We start from the raw sequence: 21415 nt of genomic DNA, 5'->3' as shown, positions 1-21415 counted from the left end.
TGAGTATGGAATTACTCAGCAAGTCTTACCCGACTAAGGAAAAGACTCTCAAGGGTATGCTGGTTATAAGGGAGTCAAGGAGAGGCTTTAGCAAGAATCAACTTAGATACTTTTACAGAAATAGCTTACTAAAGTGAATCCTTACTTTCAATGTTTTAACGCCAGATTAAATATTAATAGACTCTGTTTGCATCTGGTCTAATTTCACCATCTCATCAATACAACATCATTTTTATTCTTGAGGTTCACATCCTGACTTAGGTTGTAGGGAAGTGACCAAGTCTTCATAACCGTGAAGGTACGGCGATCCGAATCGATTATACTCAGCTGAGGATCTCCAATCACACGACATATGTAGCACTTAACCCTTGCATATGTCAACCCGCCACGGGGTTCTTAAGACCAGATCAGGTTCACACAAACCGAGAGCACAGATACACCACCGTCCAGCCTCTTGCCACGGAGGGTACATGCTACTCTCGCCACCGCTCCATGCCCATTTCGTGTTATCTTATTCTGGCCTTAGTCTGCCCGAGGCAAGGCTTACCCATGACGAGGCATGTGACCAGTTAAAGGGTCCTCGATCAGCACGCCTACATACGCATTCAATCCTTAATCAACTTGGGTAGAACATCACCTGTTCCTAACCCAAGTCTCAATTTAAGTATTTCCATCCTTAGGATTGTTTCTGTTCCTTAGGATGAAAAGAGCATCACAGGGAACTTTGCAGTAAGATCCCATCTTTGCTCCAAATGAAAAATATTCTTGCAGGTAGAAGCCATCCTTTCTCGAGCTAGGCTAAGGACAACCTCTATCCACAAGATCTAAGCAAGGCTAAGCATTTTTGTAAATCATATTTTGATACTTCACAGAAGTATCTATAAAGGTATGGATATCAAGGAAAGCAATGCATCAAAGGGTTCCAAGCAACTCCTATGAACCTAATGCACATTTCACTAGACTTAAAGTGTGCGAAAATTATTTAAAAACACAAGGAAAGGGTTGCATGCACCGGGGCTTGCCTTCGTTAGTAGGTGAGTCTGGCTCGGATCCACAAATATCAAAGTAGAAGCAGTTTCCTGCCTGAGAATCCGAGGGTGGTGATGTCTTCTCTTCAGTGACTTCCACTTCTTCTTCGCGTTCTAACATAACCATATATATACATATATAAGAATGAATGCCATGTAATGCTCATGAGATTGCGAAGATAATAAAGATTTATTATCTAAGTCTTGAATACAACTTTCCTTCACGGAACTCCGAGAACTTAGGGTTTCCGGAGTCAGTAAAGGATTTCAAAGGGCAGGGGGGGTTTTAGGTTCTAATTATCAAACAAGGTCCAAATCAACCCAACTTCTACCCAAGGCTTCTAAATAATGCATAGAGCTTATGTAAAAAGTTTAAGCAATTTTGGGATTATTATCTATTTTCTAAAAATCCAGAACTAAGACTTTAAGCTATTTAAAATGCCTTAAAATTCCCTGCTTAAACTAAAAATCATCAAACTATTTTTATTAAATATTAGGGAAAATAAGGAGTCTAGGAAAATTGGTTTCACAATTTTAGGATTTTTCTACAATTTTTAACAAATTTCCAAAGCTCTGTTGAAAAAGAAAAAGAAAAAGGATGCAACAGTGATGGGCTGGTTTCAGCCCAGCGGCCCAGTCCAGAGGGGAAAGGCGCCCGCGCGCGCGCCCGTGCTGGCATCTTTGCAGAAAGGGCCCTGGGGTTTTGGCTAATTTTAACTGGATTCTATTACTATTCACTGTGTCACTGACGGATTACAGAAACACCCTCAAGTTTCTAATCCTTCACAGGGGAAGGTCCTCGACGGCGTTCACGCGCGGCCGAGCTCCGACGAGCTCGTAGGCCGGCCGATTGGGGCAACGGCTAGGGTTCCTGAGCGGCGGACATCAAATTGGACCTATCCCGAGCATTTCCCCTAACCTAATTTCATCTATGGCCAACTAATGAGCTTTGGCCACGACGACCACGGGTGGAGCTAAGGGTTGATCGTGTTCCCGGCGATTAAGGGGGGACTTAGTTCAATTGGGTTGGCCGGTGAGCATCACAGGTACACGAGAGCACTCAAACGAGGGAGCAATCGGTATGAACTAACCTGAGCTGAGCTAGCCGCAGCGAGGTGTGTTTCACGGCGGCGGAGACCGAAATCGGGGGAAGTTGGAAATTGGTGAGCTCTGGAGGACGATTGAGGGTGGGAGTGGGGGCTCTGGTTTCACGATGAGGTAGCGCAGCTGCCCGCGCCATCAATTTATAGAGGGCATCGACGGTGGCCGGGAATTTGGAGAAGGACGCACGGCGGCCGGAGGTGGAGAAGAATACTGGCGCGCGTGAATTGGTGTCCCATGCCGTGGCAACCTCACCGGCGTTGATTAGACAGCAGTGGGGAGTTACGGCGACGCGGTGGAAAGGTTGAGCCACGCGGCGCACGGCCGGGAGGTGGCGGTCACCGGCGAGCCTATCGTTCCAGCCGCAAAGCGGAAATGGAGGCCACGATGAGTCACCGGAGTGACCTCCAGCGCGCGGGCGGTGAAGATCTTTTACCCCGAGAGGTTATCCACAAGCCACGAGCGCGAATCCGGACGACGACAGCACGAATCGCGGCGAAGGTCGTCGGCGGTGAGCTGAGCTGGTGTTCTGATCCGATCGGCTACTGTACCATGGAATTCCTCATTCAGATGAACTAACAGCCCGATTTGCAGAGCTATTTACTCCCATTTTTGTGTAATAACATGATCGACACTCTTTAGCAAAGTTATAGTCCTAAGATCCAGCTACAACATTGTTATAGCAATACTAAGCAAATTCTTGCTCAATCATGCATTAATTCATGTCCAAAGTCACTGTAGTTGCACTGTCAGTCTGAAATTCAGAATTCAACCAGCCTGACAGCCCATCTTTGGTTGAAGTTTTCTCCAATTTCTTTTCAATAACTATGCTTACACTCTTAAGCAAAGTTGTTCTCCTTTGTTACTACAAGTTTGATGTGGTGACCTAGGGCAAAATCTCTTTTGTTTAAAAGTTACAAGGTCACAAAGATGAGCACAATACACTGAAATTCAGACTTAGTCAAAAGAGTTCAAATGTGGCTCTTTTGCAAATAAGTCCAAAACTCAGGGTTTGGCTTGCAAATCATCCTAAATGTGAACCATGTGACTTTATATCTTTAAACATAGTAGTTTTTACACTTTAGTCCAAAGGTGCATCAATTTTGCACATAAGTCCCTAGGTTTTAGACTTAGGGTTTTCCAGGGTTCACATGGGGATTTTTGGTATCCCAGGGGTATAAAAGTGATTCAAGTTCATTCTTGGGAACATTTTGTGACTATTTCCCTAAAGCCTTTAAGTTTTCTCAATTTGGGTTATGTCTTACCCCTTTAATCCCTATTTAGGGTTAAGCTTCCTACCCAGGGTTCTATTTGCAAAGTGCTATAACAATACAACTTGTTTGAAATTTTTGCCTAGTGAATGCACTCTAGGTGTGTCAAACATATGCAATGCCAATGCTTATGATGCCATGCTCAAGTTTTAGTTATAGTAACACCAGGGGTGTTACATCCTTCCCCCCATAAAAGAATCTCGTCCCGAGATTAAAAGTCCTAGGGTAAGTAATGGAAAAGGAAACGCGACATACTTTTATTTCCTTATTTCTGGTACAAGGCAGGGGTGGCTTGGGAATTTACTCCTTTATTACATCTATACAGGCTTTACAAATTACAAGAGGCTAAAAAGCATGGGAAATTCTTATCTAAAAAGTCTTGAGTTTCCCATGTAGCCTCATCTTCAGAATGTTGGTTGCACTGTATCTTATAGAACTTGATAGTTTTTCTTCGGGTAACCCTATCCTTTTGGTCCAAGACTCGAATGGGATGTTCGGAATATGTCAAGTCTGGTTCAAGGACAACATCTGTTACCTCAACGGTTCAATCGGGAATCCGAAGACACTTTTTCAATTGTGACACGTGGAACACATTATGCACAGCAAACAATGTCTCGGGTAGTTGGAGTCGATATGCCACTGGTCCACATTGCTCAAGTATAGGGAATGGACCAATATACTGGGGTGCAAGCTTTCCTTTAATCCCGAAACGCGATACACCCTTCATTGGTGAAACTTTCAAGTAGACATAATCTCCTACGAGAAAGCATAAGGGTTGTTGTCGCCGGTCTGCATAACTCTTTTGCCGAGCTTGAGCTCTCTTCAAATTATGAATTATTTTCTGAACCTTTTCTTCAGTTTCTTTCACCATATTAGGCCTGAAGAAGTACCTTTCACCTGGTTCAGACCAATTTAGCGGAGTACGACATCGTCGTCCATATAGTGCTTCGAAAGGTGCCATCTTGATACTTTCTTGATAATTATTATTATATGAAAACTCCGCTAAGGGCAAACACTCATCCCATTTCTGTGAGAAGTCCAGAACACATGCCCGCAGCATATCTTCAAGTATTTAATTTACCCTCTCAGTCTGTCCACTTGTTTGTGGATGATAAGCCGAACTGTGGAGTAATTTGGTACCCAAAGATTTATGAAGTTCTTCCCAGAATTTGGATATGAATTGGGGTCCACGATCCGACACTATAGTCTTCGGAATACCATGCAAACTGAGAATACGGGCAATGTATAATGCTGCATAGGTGGCCATTGTATACTTTGTCCTAACAAGCAAGAAGTGGGCAATCTTTGTATGTCGATCAACAATCACCCAGATGGAGTCATACCCTTTTGCGGTCCTGGGCAATCCCACAATGAAGTCCATACTTATGTCTTCCCATTTCCATGTCGGTATTGGTAGTGACTGTAATGGACCGGCAGCTTTCAAATGTATGGCTTTGACACGTCTACATGTGTCAAATCTCGCCACATAGCGTGCAATTTCGATCTTCATCTTTGTCCACCAGTAATGTTGCTTCAAGTCTTGGTACATCTTAGTGCTTCCGGGATGAATAGAATAGCGGCTAAGATGTACTTCATCAAGAATTTGCTGGCGGATCTCTTCATTCTTTGGCACCACTATGCGGTTATTAAACCATACAATGCCTTGATCATCTTCTTTGAAACATTTGGCCTTTCCAGCCCTTAACTTCTCACGAATGTGTTTCATACCCTTATTATCCTTTTGAGCATCAATTATCTTTTGCAAGAGAACTGACTCAAGCTTTAGCTGATTCAGAGTTCCTTGTTGGACCATTTCCAGGTTTAGCTTTTCCATCTCCTAACATAAAGTGTTGTCGGAGGTCTTCACCGTTAAACAATGGCAGGAAACCTTGCGACTGAGCGCATCTGCCACTACATTGGCTTTGCCTGGGTGATAATGAATTTCCAATTCATAGTCCTTAATAAGCTCAAGCCATCGCCTTTGTCTCATATTCAATTCTGACTGGGTGAAGATATACTTCAAGCTTTTATGATCTGTATAAATGTGACAGATATTTCCCAGCAGATAGTGACGCCAAATTTTTAGGGCATGAACCATAGCAGCTAGCTCCAGATCATGAGTTGGGTAATGCTCCTCATGTCGGCGCAACTGCCTTGAAGCATATGCAATTACTCGGCCCTCTTGCATTAGCACACAGCCGAGTCCACTGCCTGATGCATCACAATATACATCAAAGGGCTTGGTTATGTCCGGTTGAGCCAATACCGGAGCAGTGGTTAATAATGTCTTCAATTGTTCAAAGGCTTCATCACACTTTGAAGACCAATTGAATTTAACATCATTCTTCAATAAACTTGTGATTGGCTTCACAAGCTTCGAAAAATCTGGTATGAATCTGTGGTAATATCCAGCCAGTCCAAAGAAACTTCGGACCTGATGAACAGTGGTCGGGGGTTTCCACTCCAAAATGTCCTTGACTTTGCTAGGATCTACCGCAATTCCCCTGGCAGATAGTACATGTCCCAGAAACTGAATTTCCTCCAGCCAAAACACGCATTTGCTGAACTTGGCATACAACTGATGTTCCCTCAGGCGCGTTAACACGATCCGTAAATGTTGAGCATGCTCCTCTTCATTCTTAGAATATATTAGAATATCATCAATGAAGACCACCACAAACTTGTCCAACTCGGGCATGAATACCGAGTTCATCAAATACGTGAAGTGGGTCGGAGCATTTGTTAACCCGAAAGACATTACCAGGTATTCAAATAATCCATACCGCGTAGTGAAGGCGGTCTTTGGTATATCTTCGGGCCGAATACGGATCTGATGATAGCCTGACCTGAGATCAATTTTGGAGAATACCCTCGCTCCAGTCAGTTGATCAAATAAGATGTCAATCCTCGGAAGAGGGTACTTGTTCTTGATAGTGACCTCATTCAGGGGCCGATAATCCACGCACATCCGTAAGGTTTGATCCTTCTTCTTGACGAATATGGTTGGACAACCCCAAGGTGACGAGCTTGGCCGGATAAATCCTTTCTCTAGGAGATCTTGTAATTGAATTTTCAATTCTGCCAACTCATTCGGAGGCATACGGTACGATCTTCGAGAAATGGGAGCCGTACCGGGCTTTAACTCAATTACAAACTCTACATCCCTTTCAGGTGGCAATCCCGGCAAATCCTCGGGAAAGACATCAGGAAACTCGCATACTACCGGAATATCCTTGATTTCCGGTACCATAACTTCATAAACTCTGCCAGTAATTTTGTTTGGAATAGGGATGGGCAAAAGAATTTCTTCTTGATTGTGACTCAACCTGATGGTTCTTTGATCAGTATTGAGTGTTGCTTTATGCTTGGCCAACCAATTCATACCCAAAATAACATCTATGTCTTGGCCTTTCAGAACGATCATATTGGTAGGAAAGTCCCGTCTGGCCAATGATACGAGCACTTGATAGGCCACTTCTCTAGTAAAGATTTGTCCCCCAGGTGAGTGTATTTTAAATCCCTCTTTTGATTCATGGCATGCAGTATGATGTTGCTCCACAAATTTCTTGCTAATGAACGTATGTGAAGCACCAGAATCAAAAAGAATGAGTGCAGGATGATTGGCCACGAGGAACATACCCATCATTACCGGCTCTCCGTCCGGTGTAGTGGCCACTTGTGTATAGTATACACGTCCCATCTTCTTGATATTTTTGCCCTTAACATTTCCCTTGCTTTGAGATGAATTCCCCGATCCTTGCTGATTATTCGACTGGTTCTGCTTGGGATAGGGCAATCTTTGATGAAATGCCCAGACTTGCCACAATTGAAACATCCGGTTGAAGAACTTGGCAAAGCAGGGAATCGAGTGCCTGGGGCACCCGACTGACTTGGGGCAATAGGGGCATTATTGGGACGAATAATTATTGGCTGCTTGAAAGGGAAGGATGGTGCACGTGAACGATTCTGGTTAGACGGCCAGAGAATAAACCGTTGCCTCTTTACCGGGCCCTGACTAGGCCTATCACCTCCAAATCCCTTAGATTTTCCGATACCTGCATACTTTGCTTCCACAGCCAAGGCTGTACTGACAGCTCTTCCATACGTAAGATCTATGCAGGTTGCCATTTTTCTCTGCAGTCGATCATTTAGACCTCTCATAAAGCAATTCTTCTTCTTCAAATCAGTATTCACTTGATCGATTGCATATTGTGACAAATGATTGAACTTATTGAGATTATACTGGTTAACAGTATCCCCTCCTTGCTTTAGCTTCATGAATTCTTCTTGCTTCATATGTAGAACACCTTCGGGTATATAATGCTCGCGGAAGGCCACTTTGAATTCTTCCCAGGTTATTTGATGATTGGCCGGTTGAACGGCCACAAAATTACCCCACCAAGTGCTGGCAGGTCCGCGCAGTTGCTGGGCTGCGAATAAAGGCTTCTGGATTTCTGAACAGCGTAGAAGTCCGAATTTTTGTTCAATCACACGGAGCCATTCATCGGCTTCCAACGGATCTTCAGCTTTAACAAACAAGGGCGGACGTGTCTCCGAGAAGTCCAGATAAGAAGTTTCGCGGGGGCCCTGTTGATAACCCCGCCCACCATGCTGCTGGAACTGTTGGCCCACCATTTCTCTCAGAAAGCGGGTATTGTCCGCAGTCGCATTCACTAAGGCGGCAATCGCCTCGGCCAGTGTGGGAGGAACAGGAGGTGGATTTGGGGTAGCCTCCCTCCCCCGGGAGGTACCAGTTCCGTCCTGTGCTCGAGTCTTGGAAGGCATCTGTGGCAACAACAGTTGAAAACAATATGATATGCCAAAGAAAACCATCCATTTTACATTACCAAAAAGAGTAATGTACAGACTCGAACTTTTACAATAGGATACATTACCTATTATACAAATACACTACCTATTATACAATTACACTACCTATTATACAATAGTACAACCTACAATACACTACTGCTACTTCTACTACACCACTAGTCCTGCTTCCCATTGCTTTTGGCGGCCTCGTCGTCGGGTGTGGGAGACCATTCGTCGACCAGCCTCATGGAAGGAGGGGGCTGAAAAAGGTCTAACTCACCACCAAGCGCGTGTCCCGCAACATGCGAGGGTCCGGCTTCCGACTCAACAGGGTGCGCAGGTGCACTAGGGTGTAATTGCGAATACAGTACATGGACTTCCTCATATAAAGTATTGCAATAGACCTGCAGGTTGTCGATAGCTGAGCTAAGTTCCTTGACTCGGGCTTGAGCCCTTGCCTCTTTAGCACAAGCAAGCAAACGGGACTGAACTACCCAGTCGAGCGCCAAGTCCCGATCAGCAAGCTGATCCCGCAGGCGGCGGATGTCGCTTCTTAATTCATTTATTCTATCTCCATCCGCAACCCATATGTTGGTCCTGCGTTGCAATTCCGTTTGAAGTTGATTTACTCGCGCTTCAAGATCCCCTATTGGATCATTGCTCCCGCTGCTACTATCCTCATGTCGAGGGGCAAGTTGATGCCGGGGCACACCGATTGGGCCAGTTGACTTGCGCGTCGTTTTCCTTGTGCGCGACGGCATCTTTCTAAGGGGAAAAATTTTATTAGTATAGTTCTTAGCATGATGCATGTGTAATTACAGAATCAACCTTAGTTGATTCAACCTTCTATACATTGCACTCTTCCTACCTGGTCTTTAAGATAAACTCTTCAGAATACTTAGGTAAGAAAGGAAGAGAGTTTCTAGGTAAGACTTTTAGAAAATCCTTTTGAAGATGCCTCATAATATCTGCAAAGAAGGGCTACGCTCTGATACCAGCTGTGACGGAACCTCCCAAGTAATTAGGCCCACCTACAGTTGTCCTTGTCCAACCGACATCAGACAACCCTGTAGATGTTCCTAAATCACTTGACAAGTTCGGTATCTTCTTTTCTCACCTTTCCAGGAACGTTTCACCCGTCTTGCAGACATTACAGAACATCGGAGATATCGAAATGCGGAAGTGATTACATAAACTTACATTTATTAAAAAGTAAGCTCAAGTTGTTTATTACAGACCAGAAATATAAACGAGTGCAGAGTAGTATTATTACATAACCGAGGGAGGCAAAAACTCCTCCCGATAAGTTTTTCATAAAAGTTTTCTTATGGAGGACCATGTCCTCCCGCATCTTCACTCTTGCTTTTCCTCATGGGGAACCACCTTGGTACAGAAGCAACAGAAATCTGCTACTTCCTCACCTAAAAACAACGAAGGGATAAACCCTGGGTATGGAATTACTCAGCAAGTCTTACCCGACTAATGAAAAGACTCTCAAGGGTATGCTGGTTATAAAGGAGTCAAGGAGAGGCTTTAGCAAGAACCAACTTAGATACTTTTGCAGAAATAGCTTACTAAAGTGAATCCTTACTTTCAATGTTTTAACGCCAGATTAAATATTAATAGACTCTGTTTGCATCTGGTCTAATTTCACCATCTCATCAATACAACATCATTTTTATTCTTGAGGTTCACATCCTGACTTAGGTTGTAGGGAAGTGACCAAGTCTTCATAACCGCGAAGGTACGGCGATCCGAATCGATTATACTCAGCTGAGGATCTCCAATCACACGACATATGTAGCACTTAACCCTTGCATATGTCAACCCGCCACCGGGGTTCTTGAGATCAGATCAGGTTCACGCAAACTGAGAGCATAGATACACCACCGTCCAGCCTCTTGCCACGGAGGGTACATGCTACTCTCGCCACCGCTCCACGCCCATTTCGTGTTATCTTATTCTGGCCTTAGTCTGCCCGAAGCAAGGCTTACCCATGACGAGGCATGTGACCAGTTAAAGGGACCTCGATCAACACGCCTACATACGCATTCAATCCTTAATCAACCTGGGTAGAACATCACCTGTTCCTAACCCAAGTCTCAATTTAAGTATTTCCATCCTTAGGATTGTTTCTGTTCCTTAGGATGAAAAGAGCATCACAGGGAACTTTGCAGTAAGATCCCATCTTTGCTCCAAATGAAAAATATTCTTGCAGGTAGAAGCCATCCTTTCTCGAGCTAGGCTAAGGACAACCTCTATCCACAAGATCTAAGCAAGGCTAAGCATTTTTGTAAATCATATTTTGATACTTCACAGAAGTATCTATAAAGGTATGGATATCAAGGAAAGCAATGCATCAAAGGGTTCCAAGCAACTCCTATGAACCTAATGCACATTTCACTAGACTTAAAGTGTGCAAAAATTATTTAAAAACACAAGGAAAGGGTTGCATGCACCGGGGCTTGCCTACGTTAGTAGGTGAGTCTGGCTCGGATCCACAAATATCAAAGTAGAAGCAGTTTCCTGCCTGAGAATCCGAGGGTGGTGATGTCTTCTCTTCAGTGACTTCCACTTCTTCTTCGCGTTCTAACATAACCATATATATACATATATAAGAATGAATGCCATGTAATGCTCATGAGAGTGCGAAGATAATAAAGATTTATTATCTAAGTCTTGAATACAACTTTCCTTCACGGAACTCCGAGAACTTAGGGTTTCCGGAGTCAGTAAAGGAGTTCAAAGGGCAGAGGGGTTTAGGTTCTAATTATCAAACAAGGTCCAAATCAACCCAACTTCTACCCAACGCTTCTAAATAATGCATAGAGCTTATGTAAAAAGTTTGAGCAATTTTGGGATTATTATCTATTTTCTAAAAATCCAGAACTAAGACTTTAAGCTATTTAAAATGCCTTAAAATTCTCTGCTTAAACTAAAAATCATCAAACTATTTTTATTAAATATTAGGGAAAATAAGGACTCTAGGAAAATTGGTTTCACAATTTTAGGATTTTTCCACAATTTTTAACAAATTTCCAAAGCTCTGCTGAAAAAGAAAAAGAAAAAGGATGCAACAGTGATGGGCTGGTTTCAGCCCAGTGGACCAGTCCAGAGGGGAAAGGCGCCCGCGCGCGCGCCCGCGCTGGCATCTTTGCAGAAAGGGCCCTGGGGTTTTGGCTAATTTTAACTGGATTCTATTACTATTCACTGTGTCACTTACGGATTACAGAAACACCCTCAGGTTTCTAATCCTTCACAGGGGAAGGTCCTCGACGGCGTTCACGCGCGGCCGTGCTCCGACGAGCTCGTAGGCCGGTCGATTGGGGCAACGGCTAGGGTTCCCGAGCGGCGGACATCAAATTGGACCTATCCCGAGCATTTCCCCTAACCTAATTTCATCTATGGCCAACTAATGAGCTCTGGCCACGACGACCGCGGGCGGAGCTAAGGGTTGATCGCGTTCCCGGCGATTAAGGGGGGACTTAGTTCAATTGGGTTGGCCGGTGAGCATCACAGGTACACGAGAGCACTCAAACGAGGGAGCAATCGGTATGAACTAACCTGAGCTGAGCTAGCCGCGGCGAGGTGTGTTTCACGGCGGCGGAGACCGAAATTGGGGGAAGTTGGAAATTGGTGAGCTCTGGAGGACGATTGAGGGTGGGAGTGGGGGCTCTGGTTTCACGATGAGTTAGCGCAGCTGCCCGCGCCATCAATTTATAGAGGGCATCGACGGTGGCCGGGAATTTGGAGAAGGACGCGCGATGGCCGGAGGTGGAGAAGAATACTGGCGCGCGTGAATTGGTGTCCCATGCCGTGGCAACCTCACCGGTGTTGATTAGACAGCAGTGGGGAGTTACGGCGATGCGGTGGAAAGGTTGAGCCACGCGGCGCACGGCCGGGAGGCGGCGGTCACTGGTGAGCCTATCGTTCCAGCCGCAAAGCGGAAAGGGAGGCCACAGTGAGTCACCGGAGTGACCTCCAGCGCGCGGGCGGTGAAGATCTTTTACCCCGAGAGGTTATCCACAAGCCACGAGCGCGAATCCGGACGGCGACAGCACGAATCACGGCGAAGGTCGTCGGCGGTGAGCTGAGCTGGTGTTCTGATCCGATCGGCTACTGTACCATGGAATTCCACATTCAGATGAACTAACAGCCCGATTTGCAGAGCTATTTACTCCCATTTTTGTGTAATAACATGATCGACACTCTTTAGCAAAGTTATAGTCCTAAGATCCAGCTACAACATTGTTATAGCAATACTAAGCAAATTCTTGCTCAATCATGCATTAATTCATGTCCAAAGTCACTGTAGTTGCACTGTCAGTCTGAAATTCAGAATTCAACCAGCCTGACAGCCCATCTTTGGTTGAAGTTTTCTCCAATTTCTTTTCAATAACTATGCTTACACTCTTAAGCAAAGTTGTTCTCCTTTGTTAGGTCTACAAGTTTGATGTGGTGACCTAGGGTAAAATCTCTTTTGTTTAAAAGTTACAAGGTCACAAAGATGAGCACAATACACTGAAATTCAGACTTAGTCAAAAGAGTTCAAATGTGGCTCTTTTGCAAATAAGTCCAAAACTCAGGGTTTGGCTTGCAAATCATCTTAAATGTGAACCATGTGACTTTATATGTTTAAACATAGTAGTTTTTACACTTTAGTCCAAAGGTGCATCAATTTTGCACATAAGCCCCTAGGTTTTAGACTTAGGGTTTTCCAGGGTTCACATGGGGATTTTTGGTATCCCAGGGGTATAAAAGTGATTCAAGTTCATTCTTGGGAACATTTTGTGACTATATCCCTAAAGCCTTTAAGTTTTCTCAATTTGGGTTATGTCTTACCCCTTTAATCCCTATTTAGGGTTAAGCTTCCTACCCAGGGTTCTATTTGCAAAGTGCTATAACAATACAACTTGTTTGAAATTTTTGCCTAGTGAATGCACTCTAGGTGTGTCAAACATATGCAATGCCAATGCTTATGATGCGATGCTCAAGTTTTAGTTACAGTAACACCAGGGGTGTTACAAATTTACCTGAAAATGCATGTGCATATCGATATCCAACAAGCAAAATGAATTGGAAACAAGCAAATCCATTTCTGGTTCTTTAAACACTATAGATTTTAAAAATCCATGTGAAAGAGTTGGTAGATGTAATTCTTTTGCTACAGGATATGATCTTGAAGCTGAATAGTTATATCCATCTTAAAATGTACGTCTTAAATAAGCATATCTCTAGTAGTGTTTTCCCATAATTTCTGACAGAGGTTAGTGTCCACTTATTAATCTAATTCCTAACTGATTCTGGAAGTCAGACCATCGAGTTGAACGAGCACAACTCCAATTTCTAGCAATTGCGACTCCGAGGACAACAGGTACATTGACTTATTTCCTTGTGTATTCTCATATATACTTCACGTTAAGCATAGCTATTTATTATGTCCTATTCATGTTAGATACATACATATATATATATATATCTATATATATATATATATAAACACTAAAAACAGGTCTAAAGACTTAGCTCCGTTCTCAATCGTGCAACCACTGCTTTGCCGGATCACGGATGGGCCCACCACCGTCCGTCCCATCGCGCACTCTGTCGCCGCGGTAGCTGAATTAGCCGAATGAACCGATCTGCTACCCGATGCTCGCATTTCTCAACCCGCAATAGCGCAAAAAATCCCTAATATCCACCCTCCAAGGTGATCAAACAGTCCCAAAAAATTCCCCCAGCTTTTCAGCCCGCTTCTATGAGAATCACTTTAGTCAAAACCGTCTAAAATCAACGTGAACACAAAATCGGTCGAGTCGTTGCGATAGTAGGAAACCACCACTTTCTACATCTTAAACTCTATTGACTCTTTTATCTTCCTCCACATGTAATCCCCATGATACTCAGATTCTCTCCACAGTCAGGTTTGTAATAACTTTGAAACATGCTTAACACAAGCAATACTGGCGGTAAAAAAAGCACATGTAAATAGAGAAAAGTTGAGAGCATATACCCTTTTCCAATGCGACAATATCAAGCATCCTGCAAAGGTCCACGTGGTTCTTCAAATTATCCTCTACTCTCTTCTCTCCAAATGCTCATACAATTTTATTGTTTACCTACAAGTAGTAGTTTTATTCAGTTCATCTGGAATTTATAACAATTGGGTCAAAATTCAGAGGGACCACTTGCAATTTCAATACGGGACCAGAATAGGAATGCAATATTTTTCTGTATCTTCACATAGAACCCTAAAGCACAATTAGAATTCCAACAATCAAATTGTGAGTGTGAGAATCAGGGTTGGAGTTGACAGTGGAGCTAATATTTAGGATGTCACACTACAGTCTAACAGTTACTTCAATGGAAAGCAAATAGCCAGAACAAACACCAACTAAATTTCTAGGTCACCTCGTCATCGCTGACTGGCACAGACTCATGCACGATGTTGCCAATCGTCGTGACCTTGGCGTCGAGGGTGCTCTTGGCCTCCTGCACCTCAACTTCTTTGGCTGCCAACCTTTTCTTAATTTCGTCTGTGCTCTCCATGAGCTTCTTCGCTTCCTCTTCTTGCTTGCTCTGCAAAGAAACACGCCACAGTCACTCACATGAAACCCAAAACCCCGAGAAGAAAAAGTGATGATGAGCGCTTCGCAATTCTAGACGGTACGTATGGCTTTGAGCTTGCCGATCTTCTTGCTGGTAGCGTTGAGCTCCTGCCGGATCTTATCTAGCTCGAACTGCCCTGCAGCATGAGGACGCCTCAGAGTTAGAGACCAGCCTGTGAGGAAGGAGACAGGGGCAGGGTAACGAGGAGAGTGGACACTTACTTTCGCGCCATGCCTTGTCGAGGGCGATGACCTCGTCAACGAGCTCGACGGAGGCGAACTGACTGCGCTGGGACTCACGAATAAGGTCAGGGTTGCCGCCCTTGTCGGTGCGGAACAAGTTGATGTCGAGCATCATCGCTTGCGACGGCGACGGCGGCGGCGGCGAGGGGTGAAGGCGAGCAAGTGAAACAAGCGGGAACGACTGCATGAGGTTAGGGTAGTCCTTTCGTTTGACGTCGCAGGTGGGCTTGGCAGGCTATTTGGGCCGACTACTATAGTCTATGCTGAAATATGGGCCGGACTTTTTGGCAGCAAGAGCAGAATCAAAAATAGAAGCTCAAAGCACGATCCAGCACGAAATAATATAGAATGTGTTAATATAGCCCGAAGGTAGATCTAGACCGAGTCTTAAATTCTGGTCCTTTAAGCCCAGCACGGCCTACACAGCTGGTTCATCGACTCTCAAAAAAAACTTTAGTGGCTACGCATGTTATCTAAACTTGTTCTACCGTATGAATCAAAATTGTTGGTCCTAGCCTTCTACGAGAGCTAATGTTATTGCCACTGCACTGTCCTGTCTTCGTGGCCCTCCTCGGAGCGGGGGCGGTGGAGGCAGCAATGGGGAACCGGCGGCGGAGGATCCGGATGGGGAGGGGGAGATGAAAGAAGGGAGAGAGAAGGGGATGGCGGCCTCGCGAGGGTTCCAAAGTGAAAGAAGCCAGCCGGATGGCCGCGTGAGATGGATCAAGTCGCATGGACGGATGTGGTTTTTGGGGCGACATGGACAGCTCCACCTAGAGAAATCCTCTCGATTTTAAATGTAAAGAGATGTTTCTATCATCCAACATGTCTATATAGTGACCCACCATCAGTCACTATAGCGACCGATCATAAGTGGTTAAATTTCTAGACTTTTAGTGATCGATGGGCCATCCCTACAAACACATAATTAGATTTTTCTTTTCAAAAATAAAAAGCTAATCGAAAAAAATTTGAATAATTACGGGGACTTCTACAGGATATATTAACATGATTCTAACATGTTTTGCGCTTTAGAAACACTATGGAACATATTTAAGTCAATCTAAGCAGAATTTACTATTTACTACGTTTTTCACAATATGTCTTATCAGAAATATCATACAAAGACGGTTTTATGCTTACAAGTTTCTAGTATACTCACTAACATCTAAGACAGTTTGTATAGTCTAGATGACTCTAATAATATCTTTATTTGAGATGGTTTCATATACAGAAGTGTCTAATATACTAATCAAAATATAAGACAATTCTTGTAAACTTAATGCCTCAAAAGGTATATTTATTTGAGACGGTTTTCAAAATCAATATGTATTAAATCAATATAAGACATTTCCTACCATATATCTGTCTCAAAAACCTTCTTCATTAAAGATGGATCTCTAACAAACCGTCTTACCTTACTCATCACCATATGATAAAAGACGCTTCTATAAAATGCACTGATATTTGTCTTACGATGTATGTCGTAAATAAGCATATTTCTAGTAGTGCTTTCTCAAAATGAACATTTGTTAGTCCCAAAATGTGTTCTCCCTTTAGAAGCTTGTGAAGATTCTTCATTCCAACATGGGCCAGTCGGCGATGCCAGAGCCAACCCATATTAGTCTTAGCAATTAAGCAAGTATCGAGTTCAGCTCTATTAAAATCAACTATGTATAACTGACCCTCTAATACTCCCTTAAATGCTACTGAATCATTACTTCTTCTAAAGACAGTAACACCTATATCCGTAAAAAGACAATTGTAGCCCATTTTGCATAATTGAGAAACAGAAAGCAAATTGTAATATAAGGAATCTACAAGGAAAACATTGGAAATGGAATGGTTAGGTGATATAGCAATTTTACCAAGTCCTTTGACCAAACCTTGATTTCCATCCCCGAATGTGATAGCTCTTTGGGGATCTTCGTTTTTCTCGTAGGAGGAGAACATCCTTTTCTCCCCTGTCATGTGGTTTGTGCACCCGCTATCAATTATCCAACTTGAGCCCCCGGATGCATAAACGTACAAAACAAGTTTAGGCCTTGTTCTTAGGTACCCAAACGGTCTTGGGTCCTTTCACATTAGAAAAAAGCACCTTGGGTACCCAAACACAAGTTTTGGAGCCCTTGTGTTTGTCCCCAACATATTTGGCAACTACTTTGCCTGATTTGTTAGTTAAAACATAAGCAGCATCAAAAGTCTTAGATGAAATGTTATGATCATTTGATGCAATAGGAGATTTCTTTTTAGGCATTTTAACATGGGTAGAATGCCTAGAACTAGATGTCTCATTCTTATACATAAAAGCATGATGAGAACCAGAATGAGACTTGCTAGAATGAATTCTCCTAATTTTGTGCTCAGGATAACTAGCAGGATATAAAATGTAACCCTCGTTATCCTGTGCCATGGGAGCCTTGCCCTTAACAAAATTGGACAATCTCTTAGGGGCATTAAGCTTGACATTGTCTCCCTGTTGGAAGCCAATGCCATCCTTAATGCCAGGATGTCTCCCATTATAGAGCATGCTTTTAGCAAATTTAAAATTTTCATTTTCTATCTCATGCTCATTAATTTTAGCAGATAGTTGAGCTGTGTGATCATTTTGTTCTTTAATTAAAGCTAGGTGATCATGAATAGCATCAATATTAATATCTCCACATCTCATGCAAATAGAAACATGATCAACAGTGGATGTAGAGGGTTTGCAAACATTTAATTCATCAATCTTAGCATGTAAAATAGCATTCTCATTTCTAAGATTGGAAATAGAAGCATTGCAAACATTTAAATCTTTAGCCTTTGAAATTATTTTATCATTCCCAATCATAAGGCTAGAAATTGATTCATTTAATTTGTCAATCTTAGCAATTAAACTAGCATTATCATTTTTAAGATTGGCAATTTAATCATTACAGACATTTCTCTTTTCAACCTTAGCAATTAAATTAGCATTCTCAATTCTAAGGTTGGAGATAGTGTCATGGCACATGCTAAGCTCACTAGTTAATTTTTCACATTTCTCTATTTCCTGAGCATAAGCATTTTTCACTTTAACATGCTTTTTGTTTTCCTTAATAAGGAATTCCTCTTGGCTGTCCAAGAGATCATCCTTCTCATGAATGGCACCTATCAATTCATTTAATTTTTCCTTTTGTTGCATGTTAAGATTGGCAAAAAGACTAAGCAAGTCATCTTCATCATCACTAGAACTACCCTCATCACTAGATGTAGTATACTTGGGGATGGTTCTAGCTTGTACCTTCTTTTTCTTGCCGTCCTTTGCCATGAGGCACTTGTGGCCGACGTTGGGGAAGAGGAGGCCCTTGTTGATGGTGATGTTGGCGGCGTCCTAGTCGGAGGAGTCGTTGGAGCTCTCATCGGAGTCCCATTCCCGACACACGTGGGCATCGCCGCCCTTCTTCTTGTAGTATCTCTTCTTTTCCTTCCTCTTTCCCTTCTTGTCGTTGCCCCTGTCACTATCACTAGATAATGGACATTTAGCAATAAAATGACCGGGCTTACCACATTTGTAGCACACTTTCTTGGAGCGGGGTTTGTAATCCTTCCCCTTCCTTTGCTTGAGGATTTGGCGAAAGCTCTTGATGATAAGCGACATTTCCTCGTTGTCGAGCTTGGAGGCGTCGATGGGGAGCCTACCTGATGTAGACTCTTCTTTCTTCTCTTCCGTCACTTTGAATGCGATGGGTTGCACCTCGGGCGTAGAGGTGCCGCCTTGCTCGACGATTTGTTTGGACCTTTTGATCATCATCTCAAAGCTCACAAACTTTCCTATAACCTCCTCGGGAGACATTAGTTTATATCTAGGATCACCATGAATTAATTGAACTTGTGTAGGATTACGAAAAACAAGTGATCTTAGAATAACCTTGACCATTTCATGGTCATCCCATTTGGTGCTCCCGAGGTTGCGCACTTGGTTGACCAAGGTCTTGAGCCAATTGTACATGGCTTGTGGCTCCTCTCCTTGGTTGAGGATGAATCGATCGAGCTCCCCCTCGATCGTCTCCCGCTTGGTGATCTTGGTCACCTCATCCCCTTCGTGCGCGGTCTTAAGCACGTCCCAAATCTCCTTGGCGCTCTTCAACCCTTGCACCTTATTATACTCCTCTTGACATAGAAAGGCGAGGAGTATAGTAGTGGCTTGGGAGTTGAAGTGCCGGATTTGGGCGACCTCATCCGAGTCGTAGCCCTCATCCCCTACGGATGGTACATGCACTCCAAACTCAACAATATCCCATATGCTTGTGTGGAGTGAGGTTAGGTGATGCCTCATTTTATCACTCCACATACAATAATCTTCACCGTAAAAAACCGGTGGTTTGCCTAATGGGATGGAAAGTAAAGGAGTGCATTTGGAAATGCGGGGATAGCGTAAGGGGATCTTACTAAACTTCTTGCGCTCATGGCGCTTAGAAGTGATAGACGGAGCGTCGGAGCAGGAGGTGGATGGCGACGAAGAATCGGTCTCGTAGTAGACCACTTTCTTCATTTTCTTCTTCTTGTCGCCACTCCAGTGCGACTTAACGTGGGGAGGTGATTCCTCCCTTCGTTTGTCGCCGGACTCCCTTGATGGAGCCTTCCCGTGGCTTGTGGCCGTTTCCATCTCCCTCTTCTCGGATCCTCCTGACATTACTTTGAGTGGTTAGACTCTTAATGAAGTACCGGGTTCCCATAACAATTGAAAGTCGCCTAGAGGGGGGTGAATATGCAAAAACTGAAATTTACAAACTTTAAGCACAACTATAAGTTGGGGTTAGCGTTAGAAATAAATTCGAGTCCAAAAGAGAGGGCGAAAACAAATCACAAGCAAATGAAGAGAGTGACACGATGATTTGTTTTACCGAGGTTCGGTTCTTGCAAACCTAATCCCCGTTGAGGTGGTCACAAAGACCGGGTCTCTTTCAACCCTTTCCCTCTCTCAAACGGTCACCTAGACCGAGTGAGCCTCCTTCCTTGATTTCCTGGGTCACTTAGACCCCGCAAGGACCACCACACAATTGGTGTCTCTTGCTTCGCTCCTTTCTTTTTGAACCCTAACTTTGATCTCTTTATTGGTTTTTGTTGAACCTTTGGCACCTGTCGAATGTATAATCTAGAGCAAACTAGTTAGTCCAATTATTTGTGTAGGGCATTTCAACCACCAAAATCATTTAGGAAAAGGTTTGAGCCTATTTCCCTTTTAGCCTTCAGTCACCGCCGTGTGGGACCCACTCCACAGCGTCAGCTGCTTCCTCCGCTTTGTCATCCACTCTAGCCTCACAAAGTTTGGCCGACATGTGGCCCCTGCACCATCGGTCGCTCAACGCTCCCGCGCTTGCGGGGGAGTCTCTGACTTTGTGGGTCGCCTTGACAGGGGCCTGCATCTCCTATCTCCGCGCGTGACGAGCGCCGCCGTAACAGCCACGCCGAAGTTCGTGGCTCTAGCTGGCAACGACCTCCTCGCTCTCCGGACCTCTCCTCTGTATAAAAAAAGGGCCTGGGTACTATTCCCTTTGCCACCGGATCGGGCTACGCGGTCGCCATTACCTTGGAGGGGGGAAAGCAGGGGTGTGAACCTTCATTGGGTCGCGGCCGCCATTGCTACTCAGGCTTGTTCTCGGTCTCGCCATCGCTCGAGGGCTGATGATAGGTCTGAGTGGTGCGCCATATGTCAAGGAATAATCGAGTCACATTATCATGTGTGGGGAGTGATCGGGTGACGATGAATTGCTCACCAGTGCTTCTCGTTACCACGGATCCACCATGGTGCGGGGACTGTTTTGTCAGCGCGTTAATCTTTAGTGAGATGTTCCTCAGCTCGTTTTCCTTAATCGCGATTACAGTTAGAAACTCTCGGATCAAACTTGGTGTAGGATTCGGGTTCAACGTCGGGGCGCCGCCGCGGCTGAAACCACGTCGCCACTGTAGGTGTTGAGAGGTAGGAGAGAGTCCTAGGGCTGTTGATTTGGTGGTAGGGAGTGGAGATGAGATATGGGTAACATTTCGCCCGCGACTGCTTGTCACACCCGGTTTTAAGGGACAAAGCTGGGTGCATCTCATACATACGCCAAAGAAGACAACATATATAATAATAGAGTGTATAGAGATAAATGTCACAATAATCAGATTACTTATTACATAGCGGAAGTTTTACAAAATAAAAGGTAAATATAATAGGATCTAAAAATTCATCCTTGGCGCCAGAAAGTCAACTGGGAGACGCCACCTAGATCGAAACGAACTCCTCGCTGTGGCTCCTCTTGAACCACCTGTTCTTCTCCTGTGGGGGGTGTGAGACAGCAAAGGTGAGCTCACACATGTTCATCGCTCAACAAGTTGTGGGGAATAA

General features: G+C 44.0%; 1 protein-coding gene across 1 annotated transcript; it reads right to left on the bottom strand.

Moving 5' to 3' along the window:
- Window positions 1-14611: 14611 nt before the first annotated feature.
- Window positions 14612-15247, bottom strand: LOC109943264 (serine--tRNA ligase). The gene is made up of 3 exons (XM_035961542.1): window positions 15040-15247; window positions 14884-14954; window positions 14612-14788 (listed from the first exon to the last, which is right to left on the bottom strand). Exons 1-3 carry the CDS (start codon window positions 15245-15247, stop codon window positions 14612-14614), a joined length of 456 nt encoding a protein of 151 aa, XP_035817435.1.
- Between the last annotated feature and the right edge of the window lie 6168 nt (window positions 15248-21415).

This window comes from Zea mays, chromosome 1 (assembly GCF_902167145.1).
Source record: "Zea mays cultivar B73 chromosome 1, Zm-B73-REFERENCE-NAM-5.0, whole genome shotgun sequence".
NCBI lineage: Eukaryota > Viridiplantae > Streptophyta > Magnoliopsida > Poales > Poaceae > Zea > Zea mays.
The sequence above is the reverse complement of the archived record's forward strand: the minus strand, read 5'-3'. Positions and strand labels throughout refer to the sequence as shown.

Bases quoted from the DNA above. Each gene is read 5' to 3' on its own strand.
- LOC109943264 (XM_035961542.1), bottom strand. From the start codon at position 15,247: ATGCAGTCGTTCCCGCTTGTTTCACTTGCTCGCCTTCACCCCTCGCCG. The intron at 14,955-15,039 runs GTAAGTGTCCAC...CTCATGCTGCAG, and splicing joins CGACAAGGCATGGCGCGAAA to GGCAGTTCGAGCTAGATAAG. The intron at 14,789-14,883 runs ATACGTACCGTC...GTTTCTTTGCAG, and splicing joins AGATCGGCAAGCTCAAAGCC to AGCAAGCAAGAAGAGGAAGC.